The 17,323-nt window shown below is 51.5% G+C and overlaps 3 protein-coding genes and 1 non-coding gene across 16 annotated transcripts in view; 1 reads left to right on the top strand and 3 right to left on the bottom strand.

Annotated features, from left to right (window-relative positions):
- Positions 1 to 4,358, bottom strand: part of FANCM (FA complementation group M) — a 49,287-nt gene extending 44,929 nt beyond the window's left edge. For all 10 annotated transcript variants that reach the window (XR_003537574.1, XR_003537576.1, XR_003537573.1 and 7 more), the window contains exons 1-4: positions 3,856 to 4,358; positions 2,824 to 2,996; positions 1,882 to 1,959; positions 1,466 to 1,624 (exon numbers count right to left, since the gene is read on the bottom strand). Coding sequence is in view for 5 of the 10 variants with exons in the window: in XM_027705389.1 (XP_027561190.1) it covers positions 1,466 to 1,624; positions 1,882 to 1,959; positions 2,824 to 2,996; positions 3,856 to 4,285 (840 nt within the window). In the remaining 5 variants the exon portion in view is untranslated. The remainder of the gene's footprint in view (positions 1 to 1,465; positions 1,625 to 1,881; positions 1,960 to 2,823; positions 2,997 to 3,855) is intronic.
- Positions 4,359 to 4,408: 50 nt separating this feature from the next.
- FKBP3 (FKBP prolyl isomerase 3) lies at positions 4,409 to 8,758 on the top strand. The gene is made up of 7 exons (XM_027705398.1): positions 4,409 to 4,886; positions 4,984 to 5,085; positions 5,174 to 5,281; positions 5,788 to 5,923; positions 6,863 to 6,930; positions 7,751 to 7,848; positions 8,567 to 8,758. Exons 1-7 carry the CDS (start codon positions 4,767 to 4,769, stop codon positions 8,619 to 8,621), a joined length of 687 nt encoding a protein of 228 aa, XP_027561199.1. The 5' UTR covers positions 4,409 to 4,766; the 3' UTR covers positions 8,622 to 8,758.
- A 264-nt stretch (positions 8,759 to 9,022) lies between these two features.
- PRPF39 (pre-mRNA processing factor 39) overlaps positions 9,023 to 17,323 on the bottom strand; it is a 15,211-nt gene continuing 6,910 nt past the window's right edge. For all 4 annotated transcript variants that reach the window (XM_027705390.1, XM_027705393.1, XM_027705391.1 and 1 more), the window contains 8 exons: positions 16,428 to 16,535; positions 14,350 to 14,514; positions 13,916 to 14,042; positions 13,555 to 13,823; positions 12,809 to 12,993; positions 11,447 to 11,521; positions 10,544 to 10,664; positions 9,023 to 9,679 (listed from right to left, as the gene is read on the bottom strand). In XM_027705390.1, the coding sequence (XP_027561191.1) occupies positions 9,629 to 9,679; positions 10,544 to 10,664; positions 11,447 to 11,521; positions 12,809 to 12,993; positions 13,555 to 13,823; positions 13,916 to 14,042; positions 14,350 to 14,514; positions 16,428 to 16,535 (1,101 nt within the window). In that variant the 3' untranslated portion in view covers positions 9,023 to 9,628. The remainder of the gene's footprint in view (positions 9,680 to 10,543; positions 10,665 to 11,446; positions 11,522 to 12,808; positions 12,994 to 13,554; positions 13,824 to 13,915; positions 14,043 to 14,349; positions 14,515 to 16,427; positions 16,536 to 17,323) is intronic.
- Positions 13,386 to 13,471, bottom strand: LOC113978459. The gene has a single exon (XR_003537582.1). It is a non-coding gene; the product is annotated as a small nucleolar RNA SNORD127 (small nucleolar RNA).

Raw genomic sequence — 17,323 nt, 5'->3', positions numbered from 1 at the left:
GCCTAAAACGTTTATTCCAGCTCTTGTGATACTCAGGGCCTTGCTTACTGTATGTAAACACACATAAACAGAGTTTCTGTGGCATTGGTGCACTGTGCTGTCTGACACTGTCCTTTATCCCACTGAAATGTTGTCCTGTTTACTGTCCTGTCTGTCAGCATTAAAGATCCTGATTTCCTTGTGCAGAGCAGCCCTGGCTCTCACTCCTGGAGCAGGGTGGGAGCAGCAGGAGGCACAAGCTGCTGGGGTGATTTTACCAAAGCCACCTCAGCCCCAGATGGGAAATGGTCACTTTGGGAAACTGAGGGACAGGAACCACTTCCCAAAGTGCTGATTGAGGCCTCCAAGGCTAAGGCTTGGCTTGTCCAGACAACACAAACCACCCTTTCACACCCTCTGCAGTTGGTACAAATTGTATTTTCTAAGAAAATCAGCAGCAATTCAAATGCAAATACCAGATCAAAGCAAGGAAACAGCAACCACTGAAGCCGCAGTGCCAACTCGGGCAAGGTTTGTGCAGCCAAACAAATCTCAAGAGAAGCACCTCAAAATAAATCCCTGCACTCACCAGAGCACTCAGAGGCACCTGCACTGATGCAAAACGACCTTTAAAGTTTCTCTTTAAAGCTTATGAGTGGAACTTCCTCATTTAAATAGCTCTCAGGTCACTGGTCTGAAAACAGCTGATGCACTCACAAGTTTGCCTTCCAGTGGTCTCCACATAACTACACCAAGATCATTAAAGTTTGAGCAAAACCATACTCTGACAGCAACAGTCTGATACTAAATTAATCCCAGGGGTTTTTATGCCTCTTACTGAATACAGAGTACACATTTTGAACTTTTCAAAGCTGTATCTTATGTAATACCATTTGCCTGAAAATCTCTTCCGTATTTGAACATTACAGATTGGTAAAAAAAAAAAAGGGAAAAAAAAGGAAAAAGCTCTCAGAATAATAAGAAAAGACAATCAACCAACCAAAAAAAACCCAACTCCAAACAAAACAAAACAAAAAACCCCCAAACAAACAAACAAAAAAAGATCAAAAGTAATCAAGGGAACTAATTACACTTACAGATGACTTAAAACCCTAAAGAATATTCTCTAACACAGAAAATGTTTCAGAAAATCCACATACAGACTTCATAAGGCATTCCCAACATCTGAATACTTTAATACAACTAAATTCAGCCAAATGCAGAAACCCTCAGTTTAAGTCTGGTGCCAATTCTGCAAAGACTCCTGGAAAAGGATGAGGGAAGTAATTCCATTCCCAGTTTTTCACCTGAGCTTTTTAAGTTACTGCAAGGTCACAGTGGAGTTGAGACCATGTTTTTTCTTTGCCTTGTGCTCAAAGTTAACTGCACAGGAAGGTGTTGCTTTTATAAGCTACAGCAAGTCTAGGCAGAGATATTCATGTGTTTAGTCACTGGCCATTGACTAAAAAAGAAAAAACAAACTCACCTGGATGTAAATGTTCTGAATTCCTACCAGCTCTTCCCCCAGCGGCACCACAATTTTTTCCACTTGTCTCTCGTGAGAATAAGGCTGGATTTCTGGGGAATCCTCAGCACACATCTCTATCCTGGCGATCAGTAAGTTGGAGATAACCTGCTGCACGGCCTGGCAGAGGGGCAGAAAAAGAAAATTACTATTCCCAGAGTTTAGCAGGGCTTGAATACATTTGTAAGGAAAAGGTACCCACTGCCCGTGATGGAAAACGAAAGACACCTCAAGCCAAGAGCCAAGACTGTAAATAAATTCAGTTTTGATGTGGAACTATAACATACTTCAGCACCTTGCACAGTGTTAAAACTGGTATTAAACACAGCTTCTATTCCAAATTGATTATCTGAAGCACACAAGTGGGGTTGGCTCACCTTGGTGTCACTGCCTGGGGTGGCACTCAGGGCCAGGATCCGAAACTGGCTCGTGTATTTGCTCAGCTCCCTCACAACCTGCCAACAGGGAATGTGCTGTTAATTCCTTTAAAGGAGATTATTTCCTTACACAAACTATAGCAAGGAAAATACCCACGAAGAAGGAAAAGCTTAACAAAACACTCCGAAAATATTCAATCATGGAATCGTGGTTTGGGTGGGAAGGGACATTAAAGATCACCCCATTCCACCCTCTGCCACCTTCCACTATCCCAGGTTATTCCAAGCCTCGTGCAACCTGCACTGGAGCACTTCCAGAGATGGGACATCCTGGAAGTAGACCAAGAACAACCTCGGTAAATTATGAAATGATTTCTCACTTGATTTAACAGAAAGATTAACAGCACACTAACCCAGGAGAGCTGCCAAGAAGTCTGAAGAACAACTCTTTTAAAAAAAGTAAATCATGGATAATAAGTCCCATGAAATCTGAACTCCACAGGTATTATAATTATTCCACTCAATTCTTCCAGTATATAAAATTTACTTTTGAAATCACCCATTGCTATGACATTAACCCACAATAATACAACAAAGTCTTTGTTGATCAACACAAACCTCAGTTTTAAAAACAAAAACTGAACTGATTTTACTCAGTTAAAGAACCTTACAAAAAAAGCCCACACTTTTTTTTTCTTAATTGCCTCAGTCAGAAAGATATTTTGAAACAAAAATTACAATTTAATCCAGGCATGAAAAAAATACCTTACAGGTATTACTTAAAAATGAGGCACTGACAATGTACAGGAGTGTTGGATCTCTTTCAAAGTTGACTTCAAGAACAACCTCCCCACAGCAGTGACAGTGACACTTTATGGAGATCCTGAAGTGATTTTGGGGTTTTGTCACTGGGAGAGAAGAAAGGGGTGTCTCCAGCATTACCTGGCAGTAGGCATGATTGCCAAGGGCTTTGTGGGCTTCATCAATAACCAAACATTTGATGTCCACAGCGGGACAGGTGCCACGAGAAAGGTCATTGACCATTATCTGAGGGGTAAGGAAAAGGACTCTCTTGGTATTCCACAGCTCCCGGCGGCCCAGAGCTTGGGTTCCTCCTGGAAATAAAGGAAATAACATCAGGCAGCTGTTCTGCTCAGAGTAAAATGCAGCCCATGAGCTGAGAGTGACAGCAGAAGGGAATCCCAGACTGGTTTGGGTGGGAAGGGACCTTAAAAACCATCTTATTCCAAACACTTCCATGGGCAGGGACACCTTCCACCAGCCCAGGTTGCTCCAACCTGGCCTTGGACACTTCCAGGGATCCAGGACCAGCCACAGCTTCTCTGGGCAACCTGGGCCAGGGCCTCCCTGGCATTGAATACAACAACGAGGATTAATTTATTGCATTTAAACACTAAATCCAGAACCACGGAAATGAAGGCTGGGAAGCTCAAGCTGCCCCATAGCTGCCCACAGCCCTAAACCTCAACTAAGGCACCTCTGGGAAAGGTTTGTGCCCAAAAACAGCTTATGGATTCGGTCATTGAGGGTATTGCTGCAGCTCGGGGGGGGCTGCAAAAACTTTATTAAAATGGGGAAAAAGGAAAAAGAGGGGGAAAGGGGGAGAGGGAGGGGAAGGGATAAAGGGGAATGTGGGAAGGGGAAAGGAAGCCGGGGTGGGAAAGGACAAAAAGAAGGCGTAAAGGGGAGGGAAAAGCAAAAAAAACAGGAAAAAAGAGCCATTATTCTTTGGCTTAAGCTTCACGCAGAGCACATTGTGTGTGAACACCCGCAGGCTGCGACCCACAGGGCTGCACCGCAGCGCTCCGCCACCCTTTACACGGGTGACCCGGGGCTTTAACTACTACAAAACCGACAGTTAACCCTTTCAAACACCTCTTTATTCGCCCCCCTCCGCTACGTCTCTTCACACTCTGCCCTTCAAACCCCCTGGGCCGTCGCCGCAGCCCGTACCTGTCATCTCCGCCATGTCCCGCGCCGGGATGCCCATGACCCGGGCACACGCCTCCATCTGCTGAGCCACCAGCGGCTTGGTCGGGGCGAGGAACAGCACCTTCCCGGAGGGGAACCAGCGGTAGAAGTTGTACATGACCACGGCGGCCACGAAGGTCTTGCCCAGCCCCGTGGGCAGGCACACGAGGGTGTTGGCCAGCAGCGCGGCGCCCGCCATGCGCTCCTGGTACGGCCGCACCGGCAGGTTGGTGGGGTAGATCCATATGGATCCCGCCGCCTCGCTGAAGCCCTCCACGGGCACGGGGTCCGCCGCGGCGGCGGCTGCCAGCAGCAAGTCATCGTCGCTGTCGTTGCCCGCGCCCTCCTCTTTGGTTTTACCCTCGGGAGCCCGCCAGACCTGAGGCAAAGTGCGCTGCCGCCCGCCGCTCATCCTCCCTCAGGGAGCGGCGCGCCCGCCGCCATTTTGTCGCTTCCTCAACGCCGCCGCTTGAAAAGGCCGCCGAGGACGAAGGGGAGGGACGGGAGGCGGCCAAGCCGCCTCCCGTCCCCTCCCCTTCGCCCTCGGCGGGTGCCTGGCCCGCCCTTTCCCCCTCGGGCGGCCGCCAAACCCGAGGTAAATCCCGCTGCTCCTCCCGCCTCGCTTCTCCCTCAGGGCGTTCCCCCCCCTGCCCGAGGCGGCGCCATTTTGTCCCTCCCTCAGCGCGGCCGCCTCAAACCGCCTCAGGAGCCTCCGCCCGAAGGCCTTAGGGGAGGGTCTGGTGGCGCCTCCCGGCCCTCCCCTTCCCCCCGGGGCGTTTTCCCGGTCCTCCCCTCCTCCCTTCTGGGCGGTTTCCTGGTCCTCCCCTCATCCCTTCTGGGCGGCTTCTCATCCCTCCTCTTCGGAGGGAGGAGTAAGGAGGCGGGTGGGGAAAATGGCGGCGGCGGCCGCGGCCGCGGGCCCGGCGCAGCCCTGGAGCGCGGAGGAGCTGCGGAGCGAGGCGCTGGCCAAGAAGGAGATCATCAAATTCCTGCAGGAGCACGCGGCGCAGGCGGTGAGTTGGTGGGGGAAATTCTAAATAGTTCGGAGCGGGTGTGCGGAGCGCGTTTGGAGGGGTGGTTTCACGGCTCGCACTCGTGTGTGTCCGGCAGTTCCTGGCGGAGCACAAGCTGCTGGGGCAGGTGAAGAACGTGGCGAAGACGGCGAATAAGGAGCAGCTCATCGCGGCTTACACGCAGCTTTTCCACACGCAGGTGAGGAGAGGGGGGGAAACGGAGCCGGGGGTGGTCCTGTGGGGGTCGATGGTTGATGGATGTGGCTCTTCATCCTCTCCCCCCTCAGCGGTTCAAGGGCACGGACGGCGCGGAGAAGGCGGCGGAGAAGGCGAAGCCGGCCAAGGTGGAGGAGGCCAAGGGGAAGGCGGTGAAGGCTGAGGAGGCCGTGGAGGAGGTTTGTGCGACACTCCCACCTCGTGTTTGTCGTGTGGGAAACCAAATTAACCAGGTCCCCTGTCTCAGGATGAGGGTTAGGCTGGGTATCAGGGAAAGGTTCTTCCCCCAGAGGGTGGTTGGGCACTGCCCAGGCTCCCCAGGGCAGTGGGCACGGCCCCAAGGCTGCCAGAGCTCCAGGAGGGTTTGGATGATCCTCTCAGGCACATGGTGTGACCCTTGGGGTGTCCTGGGGTGTCCAGGGACTGGCCTGGATGATCCTTGTGGATCCCTTCCAACCCAGGATTCTCCAAAAATCTGGTTACAGCAAGAACTCTGGTGTTTGCACCCTGCCTTAACCTTAATCTGCTGCATTTTCTCCAGCCCTGCAGTTACACATGAACACGCCCTTCACTAACAGTGCCTGTCTTCTTTGATGCCTTAAACTAAGTGCTTGTTCCATCTCAAACATAGTTGATCTGAAGCTATTTAATGCACCAGTCACAATGCTTGTTTTTACAACCTCAGGGGCCACCAAAGTATACAAAATCCATTTTAAAGAAGGGCGATAAAACCAACTTCCCGAAGAAAGGAGACACTGTGCACTGCTGGTACACGGGAAAGCTGCAGGACGGGACAGTCTTCGATACCAATATTCAATCAAGTAAGGTCACACAGAGATGGGTGCACAGAGAAACTGTTTGGGGTTTGCTGCAGGCACTCGTAGAGTGCATTAACTGGGCTCCTTGAGCAGATCTGGGCAGGTGTTTGCCTCTGGAAGTGTCCCTGTGGGATTCCTGACAAACTGCTTTGTTGTTTGAGCTGCCGGGATGCCCCTGAGCCCCCTCCCGGATCCTGATTTTCCATGAGGTAAGGCAGGGCAGTATTTTAGGAGTGGCTGGTGTCAAGTGACACTGCTGCATCCTGCCAGCCCTCCCTTCTGGCATTCTCCAAGGCCTGGGAATGTGAAAAGCAGGGAGTTAATCAGGGCTGAAAATACTTGAGGGGAGAGATGGAGCTTCCCTCTCCTATGGAACTCGAGCACCAGCAGTGTCCTGAGTTTCTCTAAATGAACATCTTGGTGTCCTTCTCTAATAAATCCTTAAACGTGGAGGCACTGAAATGAGAGGGGTTTGAGTGCTCTGGTGTTTTTGTGACAGATCAGAGGGGTTAGGAGAATGAAATCCTGTAGGACTAGAAAGGCTTTTTCAGAGTGTGTCCCACGCTCAGAGGAACAGTATTCCAGAGTCACTGGGACTCCTTGTGCTTGCTGTATGGTCCCTGTTGACTTCTTCTGGTTCCTTAATGTGTTTGTGACTTGTACTGTCAACTTTATTAATTCAGAAATGAGTCTTTGGGGTTTGAAAGATGCTCATCAGCTTTAGCTCTTGGTGCAGCTTGAACAGTGAATGATGGCTTTGGTGCACAGCACTGAATATTAAAATAATATAACATTGTAATAACATAAGCACTAAAAATAATATAATAAAATGATAAGAATGTATATTTATTTATCTATCATATGTATTTATAATCATAGACAGCAGTGTGGTGTGTGTGCTGGAGTGATGTTAAAGCAAAGCAACACAAAACTCTCTTCCAGGCTCAAAGAAGAAAAAAGCAGCCAAGCCCTTGAGTTTCAAGGTTGGCGTAGGAAAAGTGATCCGAGGTGTAAGTACAGCATTGACAGCTCCCTCAGAATTCCAAAGGAGTTTCCTTCCGTGTGATTTATGACCGGGGTGCAGTTTTTGAGCTGCTGTTCTGTTCCTCGTGGAGGTAAAAATGCAACTTGCAAGGGTTTACACGGGCAGGATGTCCCATTATCCTGTGTCATTCCCCTGGGTAGCAGCGTGTGGAAAACAGACTCTGTGTTCCTTGGGACAGGCCCAGCCTCCTGCTCCTGTCAGTCTGCTCTGAGGCTGTTGGGATTCCTCTCCTCCTGTCCCTTGTTCCCTGGGAGCAGAGCCCGACCCCCCCTGGCTCCCCTCTCCTGTCAGGGGGTTGCAGAGCCAGAAGGTCCCCCCTGAGCCTCCTTTGCTCCAGGCTGAGCAGGAAAAAGGCCTTTCTGAGGGCTGAGACTGGCCCTGGGCAGGGGGCAGTGTCCCTGGGCAGGGGGCAGTGTCCCTGGGCAGGGGGCAGTGTCCCTGGGAAGGGGGCAGTGTCCCTGGCCCGTGTCCAGCGCTGCAGGAGCTGCAGCTGTCCAGGTTTATCCGTGTCTCCCTGAGCCAGGACCTGGCACTGCAGGAGCCACTTGTGGGGACACTGGGAAGGGAGCGAGTCCTGGGGAGGGACAGGCACTGACTGAATCCGGGTTTGGAACAGCCTTGAACAAACGTGGATCCACTGCTCCAGGCTGCCAGGGAGGCTGGGTTGGACAGGGCTTGGAGCAGCCTGGGCTCGTGGAGTTGTGGGATTGGTGGGAATCCCTAGGAGCAGGTGGAAAGGCTGGGAAGTGCAGCTGTTGTGACCCGCTGCTGTGCTGTCCTTGCAGTGGGATGAAGCCCTGCTGACCATGAGCAAAGGAGAGAAGGCCCAGCTGGAAATCGAGCCCGAGTGGGCCTACGGCAAGAAGGGGCAGCCCGATGCCAAGTATCCTTGTACAGAAACCTGGGAATGCTGGGGGGGTGAAGTGCTGGGACAGGGGTGTAACGGGGGGGTCACTCATTACAGCAGGCTCGGAATATTCCCCCTCTGAGGAAATGCAGTGCACTTGGAGGGTGGGTGGGATTGTCCTTTTGTTTGGAACTAAACCTTGTGCAGGGAGAACTTGCTGCTGTTTTCCACCTGCATTTTCAGTCCAGCTGAGCTTCCAAATCAGCTTCCAAATGCTTATCACTGACAGGGATATAAACCAGTGGAGTAGGGAAGCAGGAGGAGTGACCTGTTAAATTTGGTTCTGGTTCTGGGACACAACAGGAGTACGGGATGGAGGGGGGATCCCGCTGTGTTTTACACATTCGTGTTTCTTTTTCCCAGTGCTTTGGGAGGTGGATTCCCTGGTGCTGGAATCCTGTAATCCCAAGGGCTGCCTGGACACTGTTCTCCCCTGTAGCACAGCAGGACAGGGACTCCCAAACCTGGAGCCCAGGCTTAGGGAACGAGGAGCAGGGTGTGTTAGTGGAGGTGCATCCATGGAACTGCACAGCTCGTGCTGGGCAGCAGCTGTGTCCCAGTGCTGGATCCAGGATGTCCCAAGGTCAGTGACATCACAGGTACACAGGAGAGTGGCTGTGATTCCCTGCCCAGGGAGGGACGGGGGAGCTGGAGCATTTGGGGTGTTTTAGGCTTCCTTAACGTGCCCCCCCAGGATTCCCCCGAACGCAAAGCTCTTCTTTGAAGTGGAGCTGGTGGACATCGAGTGAGGAGCGAATTCCCTTTGCTGCTGGGAGCCCAGGGACTGGCCTTGGAACTCGGGGCTCCAGTTCCAGCCTGGCCCTGTGGACAGGGAGCGCTGTCCCTGCCCCTCTGTACAGTGACACCACTAAACCAGTTTGTACCCGCCGTGCCTTCCCGTCCCTTCTTTGTGTCTGAGCTCCCCACCCTGCCCTGGCAGGGCTGCAGGGCCACAGGGATCCAGCAGCACCTCCTCTGGAATTCCACAGCATTCCCACTCCAGAGGTATCAATACCACTGTCAGGCACTCTGCTCCCAGAGATCCAGGTGTTCCCAAGGCATCCCTGTGCCACAGCCCTTCCTCGGAACACCACGTGTTCCTGCTCCTGGCTCGACCACCGAGGCAATCCAAGAAGGCTCAGAGCACGGCTGAATTCCTTGCTTTTATTACAAAAATGGGAATGATCACTTTGATCAAAATGAAAAAAGTTTTGCTCACACCGTGTACATGAAAAACTCCAAATACAAAAACCATCCCAAACACAGTTTGTGCTTTTTAGAAAAGAACCAAGGGGGTTTTGCCCCGCGGGTGAATTCCTGACCCCACAGCTCTGCCAAGGCCTCCAGCCCCGCTCCGGGGTCAATCCCAGCACAGTGCCCGGCTTGGGAAAGCTGTGGTGGCAGTTGGGGTGGGAGCAGGACGGCCTTGGCTGCAGCTCTGGGGCAAAACCAACCCAAAGGGCCCCAGCTTCACCCACCCAATCTATGGAATCGTGGGACCGATGGGAATTCCTGCGAAAGCTCCATAAATTAGTGCAGGGAATTAAAAAAATGCATTTATGGTAAATGAGAATTGTACAGAGACCATGTATTGGTTACCAGCACACAACTCTTCACACGTACCCCGTGAGCAGCAGCTCGGGTCACATGCACAGGACCCGCAGCAGGTGGCACAACAGTTCTTTCACAGCCCAAAGTTAGAAAAATATATCTTTTTTTATTCCATCTGTCGATCCGCAGCACAGTGAACTCTGGCTCAGGTGGTGTGGTAATACTGTCCGTAATTCCAGGCGTTCTGGTAGTTGTACTGCAAACACAGCGGGATGGGCTCAGCCTGTGTCCCTGAGCCAGCACAGAACACCCCACACAGCTCCCACTGCTCCCAGCTGGGCACAGCACCCCTGGCAAGGAGGGACAATGCCCCGTGCCCCCAGGAGGGTCTGTCTGCTTCCTGGAGCAGGATGGGGAAGGCAGGCAGGGATCTGTGATCGTACTGATTGTGGAATAGCCTGAGCTGGAAGGGACCCAAAAGGACCATCCAGTCCAACCCCTGGCCCTGCCCAGGACACCCCAACAATCCCCCCCTGTCCCTCAGAGGATCATCCAAACCCTCCTGCAGCTCTGGCAGCCTTGGGGCCGTGCCCACTGCCCTGGGGAGCCTGGGCAGTGCCAACCACCCTCTGGGGGAAGAACCTTTCCCTGGGATCCAACCTGACCCTGCCCTGGCACAGCTCCAAGTCTGCCATTCCTGCAGTTCTGTGTGTGAACATTTGGGGCATTTTTCCTGCCTAGTGCTGGACAGCTTCCCGGCTGGATAAGACTCTGGGAAGAGCCTGGACCTCGATGGGATTTAGGCATCCAATCCATTCCCAAACCATGGCTACCCCAGGGGCTGGTGGTTTGTGCCTCAGCTCCATCCCTGCTCTGCCCAGTCTAAACACCAGTTTTCACTAAACCACTTCAACACAACTTCCACGGATCTAAAAGACCCGTGGATGTGGCACGTGGGGCCACGGGTTAGTGGTGGCCGTGGCAGTGCTGGGGGTGGTTGGTCCAACCTCACCCATTCTATTCCAAACTGCCAGGCCATGGAGGAACAGCTCCATGTTCCCGCTGGGCTGTCCCTGCCCTGCCCTGGCAGCACCCCCCGTGCCAGCCCCGCTGGGTGTACCTGGTACCAGGCGTTGTAGTTGTAGGCCGCCTGGTTCACCTGCATGTCCCCGTCCATCAGCTGCGCCGACGCCAGGGCCGGGTCCTCCGTCAGCATCTTCTTCTCATCCGGCTCCTCGGAGCTGGGGGGGGAAAACAGCTTGGAATTGGCATCCTGGATAAACTCTGGGGAATTCTCCGTGTGAGAAGTGTTAGATCTCATTAAACAGCATTTCCCAGCTGGGCACCCTGTCCAAGCAGGGAGATGGGATTGTTTAGGGAAGGGCAGTGGTGCCTCAGAACAGCCTGGGTTTACACCGTTCTGGTCCCCCCACTGAGACAGCAACGCAGGTTTCTGCTCAGAGACCCAGTTATTTACCAGCCCTGTTTAGCTCTCCTGGGAAATACAACTCAAAAAGTTATTTTCCAGTAAATGTTTCCATCCCTGGAAGTGTCCAAGACCAGGTTGGACGGGGCTTGGAGCAACCTGGGCTGATGGAAGGTGTCCCTGCCCATGGCAAGGAGTGGGACTCGATGGGCTTTAAGGTCCCTTCCCACCCAACCCACTCCATGATTCTGTGAATATTTAATCCAGCAGTACAGCTCTAATTAGTGCACACTTTAAATGATTTTAAAAAGTGATTTTGTTCTTGCACCACAGTGGGGTTAAAGCCCCAAAATACCTGTATATCCATTCAGAGACTAAATAACCCCCCTATGTCTGAGGCTGTTCCCTGGACTATTCCAGAGCACTCCCACATTGCTGTGTCCCAGCTGCAGCCCGGGGGGTGTGTGTGTGTGTGTCCCCAGGGGTGTCCCACTCTGTGCACTGTCCCCAGGGGTGTCCCAGTGTGTCCCCAGGGGTGTCCCAGTGTGTCCCCAGGGCTGTCCCAGTGTGTCCTGTCCCCAGGGCTGTCCCCCCTACCCGTTCTCCGCCCGTCTCTTCAGCGTCTCCTGCTCCTTCAGCAGTGCCTGGTGTTCATCATAAGCGTCCAGGAGCCTGGGGGGACAGGGGGATCAAACCCTGCTCACCACTGTCATCACAACATTTCCCACCCCTGAGCAATCAGCTTAAAATCTCTGCTTCAAACTGTAAAAGTACAACATTCTAAACCAAACCCCACCACAAATTTCAAGGAGTGATCCACCACGAGATGGGAAAGCCAAAAGGCTCAGTTTGATTCCACAGCAGCTCAAATTCCCAACTCGCTCAACGTTCCTCACGCTTGATGCAGTTTTTATGAAGTTCCTTTATAGAGGAGTTTTCCAGAAGTTACTTGTGATTCTGCTGCTCCTTCAGTGCCTGCTCACGATCCACAGCAGGACTGAGATTTGGGAATCAACATTTCAACACCAGAAATTAGTATTATGCAAAACTATTCCAATCCCAAAGTAGCACCTGCAGCCTTTTGCCATCCAGCACGGGAAGAACAAGTATGTTCAGTGCTGCACAAAACAGTCCTGGCTAAAATTCCCACAAATAGTCAGATCCCTTTCCTCTGCTGCATCCAGATTTTGCCACAAAACCTGCTCCTTCTGTCAATACTGCTCTGGGTGAAAACAGGGTCTCGTGCTCATTCTGTGTTCTGGGGTTATTTGGGAGCTGCAAAGCTCCCTGGGCCTGGCCTGTCCCTGATCCCAAACCTGCAGTGAGTGGCTGCCATGCAGAGGCAGCAGGATTTAAGGACAGATGCTGTTAAAAACATACAGAGCAGAAAAACTTAACTCATGGTTAGTCCTGACGAGTTACTGAGCTGCAAAATGTAAATAAAAACAGGAGCTTGTTTTACAGAGGAAAAAGTATATGTGGTGTTGAATTAAAAACATGCATTGCTGGTGTACCCCTCCACGTAAGTGTAAATAGGGCTGAACATGGAAAAAATCCCACCAGGGCAGTTTTGGAAACCTCAAGCAGCAGCTCCCAGGGAACAGTCTCAAAAGACACCTGTGTCACAGAATTGTCACCTCCCCTTTGGGGAGCACCTGCCTTCACAGGGCTTAGCAAGGGGAAACTACAGTAAGACCTGACAGGCACTAAGACTTTGCTCTGTGAGGTGTTGAGCATTTCAGAAAACAAGGGATAATTTTCTTAAAAGAGATTCCTGTTTAAAAATCAATTCCTATTCAAAAATCTATTCCTATTTAAAACCTGGAATTTGGTTTAGAAAAGCTGCTGTTCCTTAGCCAAGAGCACAAAGGAAACCATTTAAGAGATGCCACCAAGCCACCCCTGCCCAACCCCTCCCAGCACTCTCTCAGTGACCCCACTGCACACAGCACATCTTACTTGTTCACATCAGACCCAAAATCTTCCAGGAACTCCACTTTTCTCTGGGAGAAGGTGATCCTCATTTTGATAGACAAGGCCCCATGGACAGCCTTGTCAAAGCAGCTCAGGATGTTCTCCTCGTTCTGCTTCAGGTCCCCACTGTACTCCATCTCCAGCAGGTTCAGGTACAGTTTGGTGTTTTCCTGTGCAAAGGGTGTGTCAGAAGGTGCACCCCTGGCCCAGCAGGTGTTCCACACTCAGTGTGTGTCACCAGTCACACACCACAACACCCACAGCACAAATACACACAACGACAGGCACTAAAGAGCTTTCCCTTCCCCCCTGGGCTGGTTTGTGTCACAGACAACCAGAGGTGATCTACAGCTCAAACCCAGGGGTGGCACTTTGCTCACAGCACCTGCAGTGCCAGGTATTCCTGTGCTCACACAAACCCACCCCCAGTACTGCCCACACCAATCCTGTTCACCCTGAGAGGTGAACACACTGACAACAGCTAAGATTCTAAGAAGGAAGACGAAGGGATGAAGCACACTGTGCTTCTGATAAAAGAGTGCAAACTTCAGATTTGGGAACGTGGCAACATCAGTTTAGAGGGACTGTTGTCTCCATGCAGTAATGGGACATTACATACAGTTACAACTCCTGTCATCACCGTTGCCACGATTTTAAAACACAGTTCAGAAAGAGAGAAAAGCAGCAGGGTGGGTTGGGTTTTTGGCAAGACGGCAGGAGGGAACACATACTTTGTCAAGTTCTATGGCTTCTGACAGCACTTTTCTTGCCTTTGGCAGGTTCTTCTGCACTTTGAAGAGGTGCCTGGCCAGTTTGATGGCATAGAAGGAGGCCTCAGTGATGGACTTGGCGTTCCTGACAGCGTCCTCCAGCAGGAGCTCGGCCTCCTCCATGTTGCCGTGCCTGCGCTCCAGGCTCACCCTGCGCAGGCGGATCATGGCCAGCCCCAGGATACACTCTTCAAAGGTCTTCAGGATCCTCCTGGCCTCCTCAATGTTGCCTGCAACACCAGCAGAGATGGTTTCAGACACGACAGACCCGAGAGGTTGCCAGAAGCAGCCCACCCCCAGCCCAGGCTGAGGCCGCCCTTACCCTGCTGCTCCTCGAAGGCCGCCCACAGCATGTGCACCATGGGCTTCTTGGGCAGGTGGATGGTGCAGGCCCTGCTGTACACGTGCCTCACGCCCTCAATGCTGTGGTTCTCCATGTATTTGGCATACTAGAGTTGGAAACAGAGCAGAGACAGCCCAATTTAAAGCTTGCATTTGCCTCTAAAAACATGCCAGAACGATAAAATTCTTTTGTTTAAACCCATTCAGCACCTTTATGGAACCACTAGACTAGTTTCTGTAAGGAAGGACGTAGAGAGGCAACGCAGTTGGCAAATGCAGCAGTCAAATCTGGTTGCAAGCAGACCATCTCCTAATGCAACAGATATAGTTATAGATGAACAACGTTCCACAGGGTACAAGGGTTAGTCACCAGGTCAGGTGTGCACTCAGGACAGCTGGAGCTGCTTCCCTTACCTTGATCCAGAAGTCCTCATAGAGGGCACATGAAATGACACATCTCTCAAAGAGGACCACGACTCGCTCGTGAGTGCCATTCTCTATCTCAAACTCTAAGTACTCTTTCCAGTTTTTCAGCTGAATTTTCTCCAGAGGTTTTACATGAAAGTAAGGCCTCTTGATCTGCAAGAGTCACAGGACCAACAGGTGACTTAGGGACACACGCCAGGGGCACTCACACAACCGACAGCCACACAGCACTCAGCCAACACCAGCTAATGATCAGGGCTCCACTGACACCCCAACTCACACCAGGGTCACCCCAGTATGGACCCAGGGGTTCACTGACAGGGACAGCCCACTGGAACATTGCTTTCTAGAAAGCTTTTTGAGTGGCAGGGTTTACAGGTGCTGGGAAAGAACCCCAAGTGGGTAATCCCTTGCCAACCTGTAACAGTGACATTATAAACAGTGAATATTCTCCATGGCCACCCATACAAGTAAAAGCACTGTCACACATCCAGCCCACAAATCAAACTCAAAACTAGGCTGAGAATCATGGCAAGGAATGACAGAGCACTGAACTGAACTTCCCATTCAACATTTACATCAAGCTGGTTGTGCCAAGTCCAGGAGTTTGGCAAGATCATGTTGTCATTGATGGCTACAACGGTGGGACAGAGCCCAGCACAGACAATTTAAACACTGCTCTGCTGGAATTTAAATGGCTTTGCCTGGCACCCTGCCAGAGATCCTTGGCTCTTCCTCCCCATCTTTAATTTCACCTGATTATGTCTCTCCTGTACTGCAATCCCCTCCCACATCCAAACCCACACAAATGGATGAAGGACTTACAATAATCAAGGAGAAACATCGAGTTCTTCAGGGCCACCTGAAATTTAAAGCCAATCCCCCCTTCCTGCTCCTTGCTACAGAACCCAACACTCTCTTGCCATTTTGGCCAGCTCACAGGCACCTTGTTCCTGCTAAATAAAACAGGTCTGAGCTGTCCCCAAACCTTTGGTGACATCTCTGCTCACCCCCCTCACTTCTGTCCTTTACAAAGACACGCTGAACTTTCCATTTCCAACTCCCCCCAGACGCAGCACGTCGGTGCTGCAGAGCAGATGCTCTCTCTTGGTAGGGAAGCACTGCTTGTGGCCAGGAGCAAGAGGACACCCAGCTTCTCACACATTTCCTGCCCTAAGCCCACAGTTTTAGCTTTCTCCCAGGTTCCACAGATTTGTAGCCTTGTTCCCCAAGGCAGGAACCTCAGGACACGCTCTGCCTGCTCTGCTCCCCTCTGGCACAGGGAACTGGCACTCAAATCACTGGTGATGGGATCCCTACTGTGGTTTGGAGCTCCTGGGGCTGATGAGGCATCTGGCATCTATAAACCACCCCCCAGTTCTGACATCACCTCACACATTAGGGAGTCTCTGTAAATCTGTCCCAACTGAGTAATACAATGTACTCTTTAAAAGAGAAAGTAAATTTAAAACAAGAACCATGTTTGTCAGGAAGATCATAAAGACTGAGGATGAAAACCTCAGGTTGTTTTTTTCAAATATAATCCAGCTTAAATCTAAAAAGTTGGATATTTGCTGTGATGAAATGATTAGTTTAATTAATTATTTTTAATATATTACATGTAGGAGGTACATGTTGAGATGGCTACTGCTGGAAAACAAAAGCTGCCTGATTTCAGGGTTAAGTGTGTAAGGTTAAAACACAAAACCATACAAATTTCATTCTCCTTTTTAGCACAGGCTTACCTTTCAATTGGAATCACTTCATCCCCTTATGACTGTGCAACAGCCCAGAAGAATGAGGCAGCACTAACTCACAGGACTTACTGGCTCAGTAAACAATACTCCACATTGCCTCTTTCCAAACACCACTTAAAGGTTTCTAAATCAGCTGACAGCTGCCTCTTCACAGGAAAAGTGGCAGAGAAGTGAAACTCTGTTCAAACTGAGCCTGTTCCAAGCCTCCCAGCAGTTTAAGCTGAGGCCCAACTGTTGCACACAATTCCCAGCTCCCAGTCTGGTGTCCAAACCTCCTGCTCCCGTTGGCTCCCACAAACCCCAACTTACCGCTTCCTCAAACGTCCACCTCTTACTGACTTCATGTTCATTGTGGTTAAAGATCTCCTGGTGGATCTCAATGATTCTGTGCCTCATGTTCTCTATCTCAGTGACCAGCTAGAACAGAATTGTTAAGAATGTAACACAGGTAGACACAGTATCCCCTTTGTAACCGCACTGTGTGTCAGCAGCGTGCAGGAATCCTCCCAGATCCATGAAATGTTTCCCTGAGCAGGCAGGGAAGGGCTGGGATAAAGCCTGATGGAGCCTTGGCCCTTGGCACACACAACTAAATTGGTTTTCTATCTAATGCTAAAGCTGATCTGAGATTAAAGACGAATTTGGATGCAAGTCAACCTTGGATTCAGCATGTCTGTGTTTTCCCCATCAGCAGTTCCTTCAGACAGCTCCAGGCCTTCATGTGCCTGTGACAGCCCTGACCCTGCCCAGGCCACTGCTGTGAGCTTTCTGAGCCCCCAGATCCTGATCTGTTAACCTGCAACAATTCACATTCATCCCTGAAGTTCTGTGCTGTGCATCACCCCTTTCCCTTCCTATCTCCACTCCTTCAACACCCATGGCCCTGTCAGCAGCCGAGCCAGAGGGCATGGGGTGCAGGGGATGCCCGGGCCCAGCAGAGCTGAGGCAGTGCCCCGTGTGCCAGCCCCAGGGGAGCTGAGGCAGTGCCCCGTGTGCCAGCCCAGGGGAGCCCAGCAGAGCTGAGGCAGTGCCCCGTGTGCCAGCCCAGCAGAGCTGAGGCAGTGCCCCATGTGCCAGCCCCAGGGGAGCCCAGGGGAGCTGAGGCAGTGCCCCCTGTGCCAGCCCTGGGGATGCCCAGCAGAGCTGAGTCAGTGCCCCCTGTGCCAGCCCTAGGGAAGCTGAGTCAGTGCCCCCTGTGCCAGCCC

The sequence above is a fragment of the Neopelma chrysocephalum genome, unplaced genomic scaffold (assembly GCF_003984885.1).
Source record: "Neopelma chrysocephalum unplaced genomic scaffold, ASM398488v2 Primary Assembly neopelma1_329, whole genome shotgun sequence".
NCBI classification, from domain to species: Eukaryota; Metazoa; Chordata; class Aves; order Passeriformes; family Pipridae; genus Neopelma; species Neopelma chrysocephalum.
Note: the sequence above shows the minus strand (reverse complement) of the source record. Positions and strands in the feature narration are given on the sequence as shown.